The 17,766-nt window shown below is 40.6% G+C and overlaps 1 protein-coding gene across 1 annotated transcript in view; it reads right to left on the bottom strand.

The window, feature by feature from the left end:
* Positions 1-275: 275 nt before the first annotated feature.
* LOC121946171 (plectin-like) overlaps positions 276-17,766 on the bottom strand; it is a 71,617-nt gene continuing 54,126 nt past the window's right edge. The window contains 8 exon segments of the mRNA XM_042490639.1: positions 276-1,045; positions 1,196-1,306; positions 1,537-8,638; positions 11,199-14,552; positions 16,478-16,576; positions 16,737-16,844; positions 16,963-17,046; positions 17,156-17,512. Of these exon segments, the coding sequence (XP_042346573.1) occupies positions 2,471-8,638; positions 11,199-14,552; positions 16,478-16,576; positions 16,737-16,844; positions 16,963-17,046; positions 17,156-17,512 (10,170 nt within the window). The 3' untranslated portion in view covers positions 276-1,045; positions 1,196-1,306; positions 1,537-2,470.

Genomic DNA, 17,766 nt, shown 5'->3' with positions numbered 1-17,766 from the left:
GCTCTACTATAATAAATGTTCTTTCTGTGCAGAATTAAAGAAGGTAAACATAGGAAAAACTGTGGTATTAACGTTCTTTCTGCCTATTGTTATACCATATTGACCTAGCTGCCTCTGTACAGCTGTACTCTAACACTGTTGTGCTTACCATAGAGTGATGGAAAATTGGTATCATGTGAAGTACCATATTTTTTTAATTAATAATGTGTCATTCGTTTTCCTACATAAGTCAAGACAGCAGCAACTAAAACCATATTCAACTCTAAAAACAGAGGGCCTCTTCAGAGCATATTTATTTACAACATAGTTCATGTTCATACAACAGAATCCACTCACCACAACATTCAAAGCCAAATCTGCCCCATATGCAAAACAAACTAGTTAGTTTGTGAATTGATCTATTGCTAAAATTAAAATCAGCACAGCTACTTGTGCAGTTGTCTTTATTTTACATTAACATGTTCCCCCATATCATCCTTTGTAAGGTTATTAAAACATGCAAGGCAATTCATGATATATCAAAAACTTGATGAAAACAAAAACAGAAAGATTTACAGACGCAAAACACTTAAGAGATACATAACAGAAATGCTGGCTGCATAAAAATAACTAAGCAAAATAAAGCCAAAACTTTCTGTTTGCAAAAAGTCAACTGAAGTTAGTTAATCTGATATAATACATACATTCATGCAATGTGGTTCTTTATCAATTCTCAAAATGTATTTTTTTGGTGCTTTGGTTGGACTGAATTTACAGAGACATGATACAGCAGCTAAATGAAGATGTGCTACTTAAGTTAATTCCAATTTAAATGAAGGAATAAACATACGGATGTGTGTATGTTTTGGGAGTGTTGTCTTAAAAAGTCAGGATATGATGACATAAATATCACTATTAGCATTCAAGTAATAAATATATGAAAAAAAGGTCATGAATGAAGAAATGTTCCTGGAAAGGCATCCCGAGATGATGTCAAGTTTGATGCAGCCTCAGTTTTCTTCAAATGTGATGACAAATGGAAGAAACAAAAAACTCAATGGCAAATCTAGAAATAAAAGAAAATAACTATGAATTAAAATCAAAATAAACTAAACCACATGGCAAGAAAAATATTACTTAAATAAAAAATGCTAAACAAATCTTGCAAATGAAATGATTATGACATGATGTTTTTAAAAACTGTCATAAACTGTACCTGTGCAACTGGATGACATGGACTCACAAATCCATCCAAGTTTAGGGGATTGTATGCTCTAGCCAACTGAGTATCTGTGCTGATATGTTGGATTACGGGGGGCTGAGACCGCTGTGAAAAACAAGGAGATAAAAAAAATAACTATCAATCAGTAGTAATCAGAATTATGAACAGAAACAGTTTACTAGTAATATCACCATGGTATTGAGTGGGGTTGGGAAAATAGCATAAAATTAATGGCATGACAGACTCTTAGATGTGATCAAAGGCAACTGAAGAAATCAGACAATAAAACAAAAATAAGGAAAACAAAACAAAAAAACAAACTAATTTCAACTTACAAGAACTAAAATAACAGGACGCAGGTCTGTATGGGAGTGCAGGATCAAGTCTGACATCATCTTGGGATTGACCAGGAGCACTTGACTGATGGCGAACATAAAGAATCTAAAACTTGGAGTGTGTAAAGCAATGATGTAATGAACCCAAAGGATGCAAGACCACAAAATACAAGTATAAAATAATGACAGATGTGAAACTGGTTTCAGAATGGTCTGCATAATTTTAATTCTGGTATGTCTTTTCAGTGTCTCTGGTAGTGTCTCATTTTGTAGTGTCTCACAAGTCTTACTGGGTATATTATTTAGTTACCCAGGCAAAATTTAACATAAAATCATAACACAAAATCTGTCCACACTCTATACAAATATTCAGAAATGTGAAGGCATCTATGTATTTTAGAATCTGTTAAAAACACTCAAACTAAGTTGACATACAGTATCTTATTAAGTAGGACTGTTGAAAAAGATAAAAATAGACAAATATCCTTGAATTTCAAAGGAATACTGGAAAAATATCTCTGTTTGACATACATACAGTATATATTAGTTTCAGAAAGCACAAGTATACAACTTTTTAACAAGTGTAAAACAAAACCTATAAAGTCATCTAAAAACTGCAGAAATGTTATGCTTTGCTTTGAAAAATATAAACTGACTGGTAATTATTACTAAAGAAAAATAATATTTTATATATCTAGCAAGGCTTGGTTATGTCTCTATATATGAGGCACATGGTTAGACTTCTGTTATATATATGAAAAGAACTGATAGCCTATGCAACTCTTAATGTGACCACATGCAGGGCAGAATAAATAAATTACATTTTCTCTGTTACTGTAACTATTTTTTCCTGTGAAAAATGCAACTGTAAAGTGCATTAGTATTGTTGGTTCTTAGACACTTGGGCCAGTGACTAGCTAACAGAACTAGCTAATCAGAATCTGCGGCTGTAGCCAGTTGAAGAGGATGTGTAGGAGGAGGATGAGAAGCTCATGCTGAAGCCAGAGCCAGCATCAATGCTGCCTCTCCTGGAGCCTGAACGGGATCCGGTCCTTGAGCCAGTCCGGGAGCCATAGGCAGATCCAGGGCCACTGGCATTGTAGGGACTGTAGAGGCCTTTGCTGGATTGTGAGGAGGCTTCGAGAAGCCTCAGGCCAGATCCTTCCTCAACCATGCTTTTGTCCATGGCATCTTTGAAGGAGATTTTCAATTTGGTTTTTGGACATGTTAGATACTTGGAATAAGCACCAGCATCTCTCAGTTTTTGGGCAGTGCGGGCATCGATTGTACCCTTCCTGATGGATTCGTCTAGTGACACTCTGCCCTCAACATCAGGCTCAATAAGTCCACCAGTCAAATATTGGACCTCTAGGAAACGCTGCCCAGCCTCATAATATAACCAGCCTTTCTTGAGTGCCTGTGAGGCAGACATCTTTTCTTTTGTTCTGGGGTCTTCAAATCCTTTGAATGCTTTTTGAGCCAGGTTGAGGCGATCAACCATGACTTTGTCCACAAGGCCTTTTTCTGTAGCTTCACTGACTGGGAATCTCTCTCCAGTTGAGGGGTCAATTATTCCTCCTGTGCAGGCTTGGGCCTCCAACAGTCTTTGACCAGTGATGTTGTCTACCAGGTTTCTGTGTATGGCCTCGGTGACAGACACCTTCTCCAGTGTATCTATGTCCAATATTCCAGCTATGGGGCAAGTCTCCTCTGTTGGGTCATTCCATATGACTGCAGGTGGTTTAATGGTGGGTATGGGGCTCATGGGAGAAGAGTAGGTGGAACCAGTAGTGGAACCGAATGAGGATGAGCGTGAGCGAAAGCCTCCCATACTTCCAGAAAGCATATCGGCAAATTCTGTGATAGCTAAGTTTCCAGATCGGTATGTATCAAGGGCTTTCTGGTCAATGAGGCCACGTGCAAGAGCATCATCAACATCATACTGTCTCCCTGACCTCCTGTCAATGATAATGGATTTGACAGTACCATCAGAGGAAGTCATTGTGATCTCCTCCCATTCACACTCTTGCTCAGCAAGCTCCAGGTAGGTTTGGTGATCAATAAGCCCCTTTCTGTAGGCCTCATACACAGTCATCTCTTTGCCAGTCTCGGGATCTACAATGACAACTCTGCGTTTACGAACTGAGGACTTGGAGGAGGTCTTTCTTTCCCGCTTCTTTTCTTTCAGTAACAGGAGCACCAGGCCAGTTTCGGGATCAGTGATGCACCTCTCCATGAGCTGAAGGTAGGTTAGGTTTTCCTCAGTGTTGGGATCAAAGAAGCCTTTGGTGTCATCTGATGGATCTGTCAAGATCTCATTCATTTCCTCATCAAAGAAGCCACGTTTATAGGCCACCTCAACTGGCAGACGGTGACTTTCCTCTGGGTCAATGATTCCACCTGTAGCAATCTGGGCTTCCAGGAGACGGATACCATGATCTTTCAAGATGAGCCCCTTTTGCATGGCCTGGAACAGGGAGATTGTCTTGCCTGAATAGGGATCTCTATACCCTGTTACTGCACGCTCAGCAGAGAGGAGCTTGTCTTTGAATTCAGGTCCTACAATTCCCATTTTCACTGCTTCACTAACAGTCAGTTTAAGGTTTTTGATTGGGTCAATAACATATCCTGTGGATGCTTGTGCCTCAAGGAGTTCAAATGCTGTGCCTGGCCTAATCATGTTCTTCTTCATGGCCTGGTAAATGGATAGACGCTCCTTTGTGGACTCTAAAAATACACCTGCAATACAGCTTGTGCCCTCAAGGTACCTAGATAGTTGATGGGCAACCTCCTCCACTGAAATAAGACCTTCATTTAGTGCAGTGACAGTATTCTGGTCAATAATTTGTGAGCAGAGTAGCTCCTCCATTGTGATTTGTTTCCTCAGACCCTTGAACATCAGCCTCTTGTCTCCCAGGGAGAGTAGGCGCAACCCACCATCTAACTTGCATCTCTTGAGGAGCTGTGCATATGACAGGTCCTCTTTAGTGACAGGATCAACAAATCCTTTAACACTGTCAGTCAGCTTCTCGTTGGTTTCCTTGTTGATGTAACCTCTTTGCGTGGCAATGTCCTCTGGCAGGTGGAACTGGAATTCAGGATCAATAATACCACCAGTGGCAGTTTGTGCCTCTAACATTTTCAAAGCATAATCCTCTGGAACAAGATCCTTTTTCATGGCCTGGAAAAGAGATATAATTTTACCACTGTATGGATCTTTGTATCCTGTGACTGCTCTCTCAGCTGACAGAAGTTTATCATGGATCTCAGGGCCAACAACACCCTTACGCACAGCTTCATCAACTGTGAGTGTTTCATTTTTAATTGGATCAACAATGAATCCTGTAGCAGCTTGTGCTTCTAGGAGGCTGAGGGCTACATCTGGTTGAAGGAAGCCTCTCTTCATGGCTTGGTATATGCTTAACTTTGAGCTTGAGTCTGTTGTGACCCCAGCAACACAGCCTGTGCCATAGAGGTACTGTTTCACACTGGTCATCTCCATTACGTCACGGATGTCCCTCTTGCCCTGTTTGAGGAGGTTGTATGTCTCCAAGTCAATGATGCGGGCATTGTAGAGCTCCTCAATAGTTATCCTTCTCCTTATAGTCTTATATGACAGCGGACTATCGTTTCTGATGATCTCTCTCTGTTCCATGATCTCAATAATAATAATGATCATACGCTCTTTAGTGATTTTACCAGAGCGATATTCATCCATGAGCTTTTGCCTCTCTTGCTCTGGAAGCAAATTTGAGTTCATGATTTCCCAGAGGTTTACTGGTTTATCAGCAAGGCCCTCAATTGGAATGTCAATCTGGGTGCTGGCCAAGTCACTCTGTGTTTGTTCCTCTGTGTAGAGGTATGTCTTCTCCACAACAGTTGGAGACTGTGGCTTGGAGAGCGGAAGGATGTACAGGCCTGTCTCTGGATCTTTATGGCACTTGTCTTTAAGCTGTCTGTAGGTAGCTTTATCATCTGTTTCTGGGTCTGAGAAAGCCTTGTTATCATCAGATGGTTCAGATAGAGTCTTAGCAGTTTCTTTGCTGAAAATTTTCTTCTGATATGCAACCTCGGTTGGGACGCGGTGGCTGTTTACAGGGTCAATGATTCCTCCACTAACCATCTGTGCCTCTATCAGTGGCATGGCGTGCTCTTTGGGGATGAGATCTTTTTGCACTGCTTCAAAGAGGGAGATTTTGTTGCCCGTGAATGGATCTTTATAGCCAGTGACAGCTTTTTCTGCAGAGAGAAGTTTTTCATGTAGCTCTGGACCAACAAGCCTGGACTTCACTGCCTCATCAACGGTCAGGCACTGGTTCTTCACTGGATCTACAAGGAACCCAGTGGCAGCCTGAGCCTCAAGAAGTGAAAGACCTGTGTCATGCCTGAGGAGCTTTTTCTTCATAGCCTGATAAATGCTAATTTTCTCTTTCGTTGGCTCCAGATAGATGCCAGCGATGCTATCAGAACCCTGGAGGTATTTATTGACATTGGGGTTCTCACTGACCTGTTTAGGTGTTGTTTTGCCTTGTTGAAGCAGGTCAAAGGTTGGTTTGTCAATGATATTTGAATCATACAGAGAACTTGCTGGAACAGGAGCTCTAAGTCCCTTGAAGCTGGACTGTTCTTGTTTCTTGGCCTCTTTCTCATCTACAATTGTGATGACAATCTTGATTATCTTTTCAATTGTAACCTTTCCTGACCTAAACTGTCTGAGCAGGTCGAGCCTTTGTTCCTCACTGAGATATTCAGAATTGATGATGTCCCAGATGGTCATCTTTCTGCCCTTAAATGGTCCAGAGTCAAGCTCCACAGTTGCCTGAGTCATAGCCTCTTTTGTCTGGGCATCAGTATATGTTGGCTCCTCCTTTGCATTGATTGCTTCATCAGAAAGAGGCAGGAGTGGGAGACCAGTCTTCTTGTCAGTGACACATCTCTTGAAGAGCTCTGAGTATGTGACATTTTCTTTTGTGTTGGGGTCATAGAAGCACTTAGTTTCATCAGTAGGACTGTTGAGAATCTGTTTCATTTCATCATCAAAATAATTTCTCTTGCAGGCCACATCATGAGGAATGTGATGGCTCTTTACTGGATCAATGATGCCACCAGTGGTCATTTGGGCATCAAGGAGTCGTATTCCTTGTTCTTTAGGTATGAGATCCTTTTTCATTGCCTGGAACAAAGACACAGTCTTTCCAGTGTAAGGATCTTTGTAACCTGTAACAGCTCGCTCTGCAGACAGGAGTTTTTCATGCAGCTCAGGACCAACAACACCTGCTTTGACAGCTTCATCAACAGTGTACTTCTGATTATGAACAGGGTCAACTACATAGCCTGTTCCTGCTTGGGCTTCAAGCATATGCAGTGCGGGATCTGCTCTCATCATGTCTTTCTTCATGGCTTGATAGAAGGACATTGTCTCCTTGGATGAATCGATAACTACACCTGCAATACAGTTTGTACCCTTCAATGCTTTGTGGACAGGCTCCATTTCAGACACCTCTTTGACTGTCTTATTGCCCTTGTGCAATTTGTTGTAGAGGTCTTTATCAATGATTTTGGATTCCATGAGTTCTTTGGCAGGGACTGGTGCTCTCAGACCATCAAAGGTAATTTCATTCTTCTTCTCTTTGTCCTCAGCAACAGTAATCACAATCTTAATGATTTTTTCGATTGTGATTTTTCCTGTCTTGTACTGACGGAGAAGGTCCTTCTTTTGGTCCTCAGTGAAGTACTCAGAATTGATAATTTCCCAAATGGTGACAGTCTTTCCCTTGAACCGTCCAAATGGCACAGACACAGTTGTTTTGCTGAACACATCTTTAGTCTCTTCCTCTGTGTATATACTTGAGCACTGAGCAGCTTTGTCTGTGATTGGCAGGAGTAGCATACTGGTGTCAGGGTCACTGGTGCATCTCTCCATCAGTTCAGCATAGGTCAAAGGCTCCTGTGTGCTGGGGTCAAAGTATCCCTTTGTGTCATCTGATGGTTTTTCCATGACCTTGTTCATCTCAGCATCGTACTGTCCCTGTTTGTAGGCTGTTTCATTGGGTACCCGGTGACTATTGATAGGGTCAACAATACCACCACTTGCAAGCTGAGCCTCAAGGATCCTTATAGCATGATCATGTTCTATCAGACCCTTCTTCATAGCTTCAAACACAGAGATCTTCCCACCAGTGTATGGATCTTTGTAGCCGATGACTGCTCTCTCTGCTAAAAGCATTTTGTTGTGCAGTTCAGGGCCTATCACACCTTCCTTGACAGCCTCATTAACAGAAAGTTTCTGGTTCTTGACAGGGTCTAACATGTAACCAGTGGCTGCCTGTGCTTCAAGGAGGATCATAGCTGTGCCTGGAGTAATCTTTTTCTCTTTTGATGCTTGGTATATTGACATTTTTTGATTAGATGGTGTCAAAACACCAGCAATGCAGTTCTTTCCTTTAAGAGTTCTTTTAAGTGCTTCAGTCTCACAAAGCTCTTGAACAGTGGTTTTGCCTTTTTTCAGTTTGTCAAAGTCCTTCTTGGACAGAAGGCCAACATCATGAAGTCTGCTTGCAGGTACTTTTTCACGTATGCCATCAAAAGACAAGGGGTCAGGTTTCTTATCCACACTGTCTCCTACCTCACTGGCATTTTGACCATTGTAAACTGTTTCAGTTGTCACAGCCGTTGTTACATGGATGGTCTCTTTGTCAGGAACTTTCTTCTTCTGTGCTTCTTCAAGCTGCTGCAGCTTGTCACGCAATTTCTGGTTCTCTTCTGCAAGAATCCTTTCCTGTTCTAGTCTCTTCCTCTCTAGTTCCTGCATTTCCTTTTGCTTATTTAGCATCTCTTGCTCAGCCTCTTTTTGTTTACTGAGGGCTTCATCCATAGTAGCGTGGAGTTTCCTCTTTTCCTCCTCCATCTGCTGTCTCTGGCGTTCCTGTTCATCTTTGAGAGCTTTGGCCTTCTTAACTTCCTCTTCAAACTGGCTCTCAAGCTTCTTTTTCTCATCTTCAATCAGCTTCTCCTTCTTCAGAAGCATCTCCTTTTCTGTCAGGAATGTCTGCTGAAGGACTGTCTTCTCATGCTCGATTTGTTTCTGCTGTGCATCAGCCATCTAATAGAAAAAATAAGTAGAAAACATTAGTTAAAATAGGTATATAGGTGAGGCACATACATTCTGCACATATTTTCTTTATCTAAACTGTTACTTACGTCTATTTAATTTGTAATGGATACAATTTGCACAATGCACTCTGCTTATGCATATGGAGACTTTTGGACGATGATAGTTCCAAATGTAATGCGCAATATTTTTTTAAATATATGTCCTCTTCTCTAGCACCCTTGCTTCAAGATTACAGAAGATAAATTGTTGTGTTGGTTTAATGTTTTTTAAGTATTACCACATACATTAAAAAGTCTAGATCAACTGTGGTAATGCTGTTCCTCAACTTACTAAATAACAAAAATTGTCTGACTGAAAATGCAATTGATTTGAATAGACTCTCAGGAGTCCCTTCTTTAAAATACATTTTAATTAGGTCTGTCAGCATTAACACATTAATCACAATGTGATTAAGGTCCATAATTAACACATTCATTTTTTTTTAATCGTGAATATTGCATTAATCGCCAGCTGACCCTTCTGTCTTTAAGAGGCTGTACAGACTAGTTTGGAAGTTATATGAAACAAGAAGACCTGTGGAATCCAGAGATACCAACCATGTCATGCTACCTTCTCAGGAAGGGGCTAAATAATGGGCTTATGTTGATAATGGAAAGATGACATGGCAATTTCATAGGGGTCCCTTGACCTCTGACCTCAAAATATCTGAATGAAAATGAGTTCTATGGGTACCAACGAATATCCTTCACAGACATGCCACCTTTATGATAGTTCTATACAGATTTGATTGATTCCTTTAATTCCTAATCAAGAAGAGCTTTACCTTGTCAATATGGACCTCAAAACTGTTTTAAAATGCAAATCAATGTCTTTAAAACGTGATTAAAAGATGTGATTAATCGCAATTAACTTTAAAAATTCTGTGATTAATAACGATTCAAAAAATCAATCGCTTGACAGCCCTTATTTTAATGTGAATATTGGTTTGCCTCAAAGAATATGAAAAACATGCTGCATGGACACGGTCTTTAAGTTGCTAATCACCTTCACCTCATTGTGTATGTAATATGTAAAGATACACACATTACATCATCTTTATTTTTTGTTATTTTAACTTTACCTCACTGTATTCTAATAGAAAGAATTATGAGCATACAAACAATGCTCTTAATATAGTGCATGGTATATACTAGAGCACTTAACTCCTCTTCCACTAGTGGTGATGATAAACCAAGGCAAGTACGGGTTGTGGATGAAGCCACATGCCCTTTGTCTCAATTAATGAACACTAACGCATATCATGGTTATGTCCGATTATGTCAGATAGACAATTCAGCAAGTATGACACCTAAAATGTTTTAGCATGTCAGTGTTGGTGACAGAGTTTTGCTTGAATGGCAAAAGCAAGCACATATATCTAGTGGACTTTTGTTGTCAGCATATTGGATGTTGGTACAAGTATTAGAGGTAACAAGGCACTGTAATGTAATGACAGTAACACGCTACTTTGTATCACAGTTATGTGCTAACCCGTTTCTGCGTTTCTGCTTACTGCTAGGAGGAACTAGTTATCTGATTATTTTAGAGACTCTCCCTCATAAGGTACCGCTGCTTCGTTGATAAACAGACCAAATAAGGTGGACAAGTCTATTGTAAAGCCATGGTTTGGTGAGTGAGCGACTCGAGTCAGTGTTTAGCCCCTTAAATGTAGTTCAAATGCCATTTAAAAAGGTTTTTTTCCTTTCCACATCAAGTTAGAGAGGCTAGTTTCTTACGTTATTTTATATTATTATTATTATTATTATATTATTTTGTACTAGGCAGTGTTAGGATGGTGAACCTCTGTTATACTGTTTTCTATATTGATATGGTTTTATTTCATCATTGCCTATTGAAGTCTTTCTGTTTCTCCTCTGCGTTGTTTTTTGCGTTAAGTGAGTTAAGTAATGCATTATTTTCTTTTTTTTAAGAAACAAATAATTTATAATACCTGACTTTTTTTCTGAGTAACACAGCAGCACTAATTGTTGCAATTGGGAGAGTATATGAAGGTGACATCTCTCATTCTTGGCCATTCATGGGTGTGTATGTTTAAGTATAAATGCGGTGGAATGACTTTAAAACTCCTTAAACACTGGTATAAATCTTCCTTTTGGTTAAGAGTTTTAGTAAATGTGAGTGTATGTATTGCACTGCAAGGCTATCTTTTTAATCACACTTAAGTTGTTTCGTTTCTGTGAAATTGCTGCTAGAATAAAATAATTGTAATGTTTTTTTTGTAGCTAATTTTTGAAACTCAAGGAAATATGACGCATGTCATAAAGAAAATTAAGAAACATTCCAGGATATGGGGGGACATTCAGGATGCAATTTGCATGAGCACAGTGCACTGTGGAAAAAAAATAAATCACATTTAAAATCAAAGATATGGTTTCATGATTAGTATTATCAGAGAAAGGAATAGAGGAAATTTAAAGAAAGAAGTGTTAGTTTTCAGATAGTTAACAATGACATAAGCTGCTCTGTTATGCCATTTTTGACACAATACCTCTTTAGACTTATTTTGAAGTTCTTCTGCTTCTTTTTTCAGTCTAGCCTTCTCCTTCTCTAGGTCTGCGATTGCTTGGCGTAAATCACCAGCCTCTTTGCTGGTATTTAGTCTCTCGACTTCCAGTTTTTCCACTGCCGTCATTTTTTCTTTGGTGGCTATTTCAGTCTCATGAAGACGGGCAGCAATCTGATCGGCTTGTTTCTTGAATTTTTTAGCTTCCTCTTGAGCTTTGGCCTGGGCGTCACTTAGCTGAGAAACCTGAAGTTTGAGTTTTTCAGCTTCAGCTACGATCTCCAATTGCCTTTTCCTCTCTGCTTCAAGTGACTTCTGGTATTCCTCTGTTTCCTCTTCCAGTCGCTGTTGCATGAGTTGTTTATCCTCCAGCAGTTTTTGCGCCTGCTCCTGAGCCAAGTCCTTCTGTCTTTGGAGCATCTCTGCCTCAGCTCTAAGTCTAGATGCCTCTTGAATGGCCTGCATTTTCTCTTTGAGCATTTTATCTGCAAGAGCTCGTTGTTGATTGAGGTTGTCTTCTGCAATCTGTCTCAAGCGGGCAGCCTCTTGGGATTCAACACTAAGTCTAGCAGCATCCTCTGCAAGCCTTTTCATATTTTCAGCCTCCTCTGCGAGGAATTTCTGTGTGTTGTCTTTGTCCTTCTTTATGAGGCGCTGATTTTCCTCCTCAATTTTGTTTTTCAGTTTGAGTAGTTCCTCCATCTGAACCTTGACTTTGAACAGCTCCTCCTCCACCTGGCCCCTCTGTTTGACAGCATCATCGACCTCATCCTTCAAGCGCTGCAGCTCTTCATCCAGGAGAGATTTCTGTTTGTCAGTGTCATCAAGCTTAAGTTTAACCTTTGTGAGCTCTTGCTCCACTTGGAACTTCTGTTTCAGTGTTTGTTCTGCCAGTTTTTTGTGCTTTGCCATTTCAGCATCGGCTTGTTGTTTCTGCTTGAGTGCTGAAGCTTCTGCTTGAGCTAGTTTAGCAGCTTCAAACTCAGCCTCCTTCCTCAACCTCTCGGCATCCTCCTGAGCTTTCGCTTGGTTTGCAGCTTCTTGCTCAGCAGCTGCCTTCTGTCGTTCTGCTTCCTCTGCTTGTTGACGAAGGAGAGCTGCCTCCCTCTCTGCCTTCTCCTTAGCAGCCTCTGCCTCTTTGGCAAGCTTCTTGGCTTTCTCGAACTCTTCTTTTAGCTTTTTCTGCATGATGCTATCTTCCTTTTGTTGAGCAAGGACGCTTTGGACTTGCTGTTCAGCTGCACTGCATTTCAGGGCTGCTTGTTGGGCTGCAACAATCTGTTTTTCTGCTTCAACGTCGGCTTCATCTTTCTGTCTTCTGGCTTCTTCTGCTTTCTTTTTCAGACGATCAAGCTCTTCTTGGGCTGCCATGCGTTGTCTGGCTGCCTCTTCCTCAGCAGCGGCAATCTTCTTAACCTTCTCCTCTGCTTCCCTCCTCCTCCTCTCCTCCTCAAGGGCAAGCTGCCTTAGTTTCTCTGCCTCCTCCTCTGCTCTGAGTTTGCTTTGTTGAGTTTCCTCTGCAATGTTTTTCAGTTTGTTCAGTTCTAGCTCCAGATCAAGTTTTCCAGATGAAGCCTTTTCAAAGTTGAGTTTAAGAATTCGTATTTCTTCTTCAACAACTCGCCTTTGTTTAAGTGTGTCTTCAACTATTGCCTTTTGTCTATCCATTTCAGCCTCAGATGATTTTTTCAGTAGGATAATCTTTTCCTCAATCTCTTGCTTGTGCTGGTTAGCCTGGTCTTCAAGAGCTTTCCTCTGGTAAGTCTCATCCTCAGCTTGCCGCCGGAGTCTTTCGTTTTCTGCCTCCTTCTCTTTGAGGGCAATTTCAGCCTCTGTTTTTAAACGAGTGGCCTCGCTGATTGCAGCCAGCTTCTCTTTGAGAATCCTCTCAGCCTCTGCTCTCTGACGAGCTGCCTCTTCCTCAGCAACTTGCCTCTGATGCTTGGCCTCTTCTGCGATGGCTCTGAGCTTGCTTGCTTCCTCAGCCACATCCCTCATCTTGGCGGCCTCGGCCTCAAGAAGTTGTTTGCTCTTCTCTGTGTTTGACATGGTCTCCTTCTCTGCCTTGGTCTTAAGCTGAATAAGTACATCCATTTCACTCCTGACTTTGGCCAGTTCATCCTCAAGCTGTTTCCTTTGTTGCTGGGCTGCAACAACTTCATTTTTTAAGCGGTAAAGTTCATCTTCAAGGAGTGATCTCTGCTGTTCTGCGTTGTCAAAGTCCGCCCTAAGTCGAATCAGTTCCTGTTCTGCAGTGAGTTTCTGCTGGGCTGTGCTCTCGGCTACCTTCCTCTGCCTCTCAAGTTCTTTCTCGGCCATTTCTTTCTGCTTGAGGGCTGAATCTTCGGCTTTGGCTCTCTTTTTAGCCTCACGTTCAGCCTCCTCCTTTTGTTTCTCAGCATCTTCTTGAGCAAGGCTCTTTTTGTGAGCTTCTTCCTCAGCCTGGAGTCGTAGACGGAGGGCCTCATTGGCTTTTTGCCTCCATTTCTCAAGCTCTTTTTCTGCCTCTTCTCTAGCATTTATAGCATCCTCCTGTTGTTTCTTGAGACGGGCTGCTTCTTCTTGTAGCTGAAGGACAGCGCCGTGCTCTTGTTTGAGTGTTTCTTCCAATTTGGAGGTCTTTTCCACAAAGGAAAGGTGTTTGCTCTGAAGCTGAGCTGCGGCACTTTTCTGTGCTGCCTCGTGAGCAACCATGATTTGCCTCTCTTTTTCAATCTCAGCTTGCTTCACTTGCCTTTCAGCTTCCTCTGCCTGCCTCTTGAGGTTTTCAAGGTCTTCAAGAGCTTTTTGCTTTTGCTTAGCAGCTTCTTTCTCTGCCTCAGATTTGCGTTTGAGTTCCTCCTCTGCCAGGCGCTTTTTCTGGGTCTCTTCATTGACTTGTTTGCGGAGCTTCTCAGCTTCTTCTTGAGCGGCCTTTCTGAGTTTCTCAGCTTCAGCTGCTCTGTCACGAAGTTGCTCGAGCTCATTTTCTGCTGTAGCCTTTTGGTTTACTGTTGTGTCAAGTTGGATCCTGATGAGGCGGATTTCCTCCTCAATCTTGATCCTGCTTTGAAGAGCTTCATCCACCTGTTGTGTTTTGTCTTTGATCTGCTGCTCTGAGAGGTTTTTGAGCTCATGCAGTTCCAGCTGGATGTTGTGCTTTTGCTTTTCTGCATCTACAGCAGCAACCTCTCTCTTGCTTACTTCTTCCTGCATTCTGAGCTTCAGCTCTTGAGCTTCTTTCTCAGCTTTGGCAATGGCCTTTGCATGAACTTCGGCTAACTGCTTCTGTTTGTCTAACTCAGCCTGCATCTTGGCCATTTTTTTCTGCTCTTCAGCTTTGAGTTTCTCTGCAGCTTTCTGCATTAGTGGAAGCAAATGGTAAAGAAAGGATTATAATCAAGCATGACATGTTAAAGATAGCACTATACATTAACCAGCTCAGAACAGTGTGAATTAAGATTGCAATTACTATCATAATCCCAATCTAATCACACTGAAACTAAAGCAACTTAATGTACTGTGTTACCCAGGCAATGTTAATGTTAAAGTTAGCTCAAAGGTCAAGTCAAAGATCAATCACTACACGCAAATTAGATGCACATTCATCAAAGTGATGTTAAATTCAAGATGCAATTAAAATAATTAATGACATGACAATTCAGGGAAAAATGCATGATGGGGAAGAATTGATTAATGTATGGAAACAAAATATCACTTCACAACACAGCAAGAAAATCATATGGCATGCACCTGTAGCTGTAGCGCTAACTTTCAAAAAATGCCTAGAATTACGAGTTTCATTATATTATGTTGTATGTCTACAATTTAGCTTTAATTAATATCATATTGTTGAAAATAATTTGTTAAATTGTTTACTGCATAAATGGCAGATGTATTCTTATTTCAGATATCTGATTAAGTATCTCCTACACATTAATTTATTATCACTATTTAAATATTGACTTTTTTTTACATAAATGTTTTGAACTACTTCATATAAAAAAAAAAACATGTGCCTCCTTTATTTTTATGTAAAGTGTCTGTAACCAAAGTGTGGGAACTTTTCTTTTAGAAAAGGACTAAATGCCTTGTGTTAGAATATTATTCACACCATTCACTTAGACTAGTTTTGATCTCATCCCATGCACTGGGGGTTCTTTAAATCACTTCTTGGCACAGAATGAAATGGAAAAGAAAGGCAAAGTCAAGGATAGCGGGTTCAGATAATGTCACTGTGAGTTAGGGAACCAGTTTTTGACTCTAGGAAGTGTTAGCAGCACTATAATGTGTGTTAAAAAAGAATATTGAGAACATTATGAAAGTAATGAAATTATCCTTAGTGAAGATAGTTACTGTTATTCAATAAATGACTGCAGTGAAAGCAAGAACGTGTATGCCATGAAAAGCCAAAAGCAGTTTGAGAGAGATACAGGTGTTAGAATGACAGAGGGAATGAAGCTTATGCTGTACAGTAGGTACTTGAAACACTGAATGATTTACCTCTTAAATGCTCAAACAAGTTAAGCATTCATCATGGCAAAGCACTGGCAAGCAGTTAAGAGAAGCAAAGAAACAAACAAAACATTAGGGTTAGAAAATAATGTGAAACTTTAAACTTGTGTTAATTTAAGAAGGGAGAACTAAGGACCATGATAACCAGGCTGAAACTCCACTTTGATTTTAACCTCAGGAAATGAAGTGGCCATACAGATAAGAAAGGAAAAGTTATACACAGTGAAAGAAAGAACCCCTCACTCTAAATCCACGTCACAATACACACAATGGATGAAGATGGAGTAGATACAAAAAACACACAATGTGCTGTATTTATTTCGTCTAGTTTTAGACTGACATTGAGAATTTTGGTCTCAATGTAGATGATGAATAATCTTTTTAAATACTGTTTTCATTTGCATGTAAACACACTCACACAACATGCATCATATTTGTTTGCAAATATGTTTTTTTACTGTCACTATTGTCTTGATATACGATCGCTACTAAAAACATTTAAAATGCTCCAAAAATGATGTGCTTCTCTAGCTAAAAGATCAGCTACAGCATGCCAATGTTTCCAGCGTAATCTGTGCAAAGGAACCATTTGCCATCCGTACATTAATGTAACGGGTGCGTGAATGTGTGTGTGCCACACAGTGCGTGCGGGCATGCATTTCAGTGATCAGTGGGTAATCTCGTTTGTTGGTTGGTTGATTATTTGGTTGCTTGGTTAGGTTAATGTTAGAATTTAGTTTGTTTGGGATCCTCAGCCAGTTGTCACGCACCTCCTCGTCCTCCAGGCGGCGCTGCGTGTCGGTGATGAACTTGATGTACTGACTAGTCAGAGTCATCAGCTCACTGTACTTGGTCCTTAGTGTTACATACTGATACAGGGAGAGACAAACAAACACTTTATAATGTGTATAATGTGTCATTTAATAGCTTCATGCACATCTTAAACAGTGAAATCAGTTCATGGTTAAGTTGTCCTTTATCAAATTGTTTTCTAGACACTGTATCCAACATGGGTTCTAGGAAACAAACCTCCTGAATAATGTTGTCAGAAGCAGAATCCACTTTGGTTTTCTTCAAAGGAGAAGAAGCAAGAGGATCCACGTGAGCTTTGTAGGCGACCAGCTGGAGTTCGTAGTCCTGTTTGATAAAAAAAGACATTCTTCATACATCAGTTATGCCAAAAATACTTTCTCTAAATGCTCCAAATTACTATATTTAGAATCGTTAATGCAAATTAGTGTTGTTTGATGCTCACCTTGATAGTATCAATGTATGCCTTAGCATATTGTTGACACTCATCAACTCTGTCTTTGTTATTTTCAATCTCCTCTAGCAGTTTCTGTTTGAAAAAAAGGGTGTTTAAATTAAGACCTGAGCTCACTAGTTTCACATGAAAATGATCAGAAAATAATAATGCTAAGAAAATAGGAATGCTATACTCTATATACCTTCTCCTGCGCCAGTTGTTCTTTCAGAGTTTTGCTGTCAGTGATGGGCACAGCCTGGATCTTCTCCTGCCTTTGCTTGGCGTCGTTAATCCATCGAATCAGCCAATCATAGCTCTCGCGATAGTAGCCTAGCTGGCGGCCGAGCTGATCCAGCTCTCTCTGGCGGATGTCTATCTGAGTAAAAACGGCCTTCCAGCGGTCCTGAAGATTAGACAGCTGCTGGCGGTAGTGGTCCAGCTCAATGTCACGCTCGTTGTGCACACGTGACATCTTGTCACTCACTACAGTGGCCTTCTTCAGCTCTTCCTCCAGAGAATCAAACACTGGCTGCTCACCCTCAGCCTCAGCTCGCATTTTCTGCAGATTTCATATCAGAATCAGAATCAGAATCAGAATACTTTATTCATCCCAAGGGAAATTCTGTTCGTAACAGTGCTCCGCACAACAACAACAAACAGGTAAGAAAAACAAGACAATGCACATAGTGCACATAATGACAGAATAAAACTATATACGAATATATATATATATGAATAGAGAGGCCAGTAAGCAATGAGCAAAGAAGGTCGAAATCATCAGTTTTGCTGGACGGCTCAAAGGGAATAAATGCC

The sequence above is a fragment of the Plectropomus leopardus genome, chromosome 7 (genome assembly GCF_008729295.1).
Source record: "Plectropomus leopardus isolate mb chromosome 7, YSFRI_Pleo_2.0, whole genome shotgun sequence".
Taxonomy (NCBI): Eukaryota; Metazoa; Chordata; class Actinopteri; order Perciformes; family Serranidae; genus Plectropomus; species Plectropomus leopardus.
This window is presented reverse-complemented; position numbering and strand designations above follow the sequence as displayed.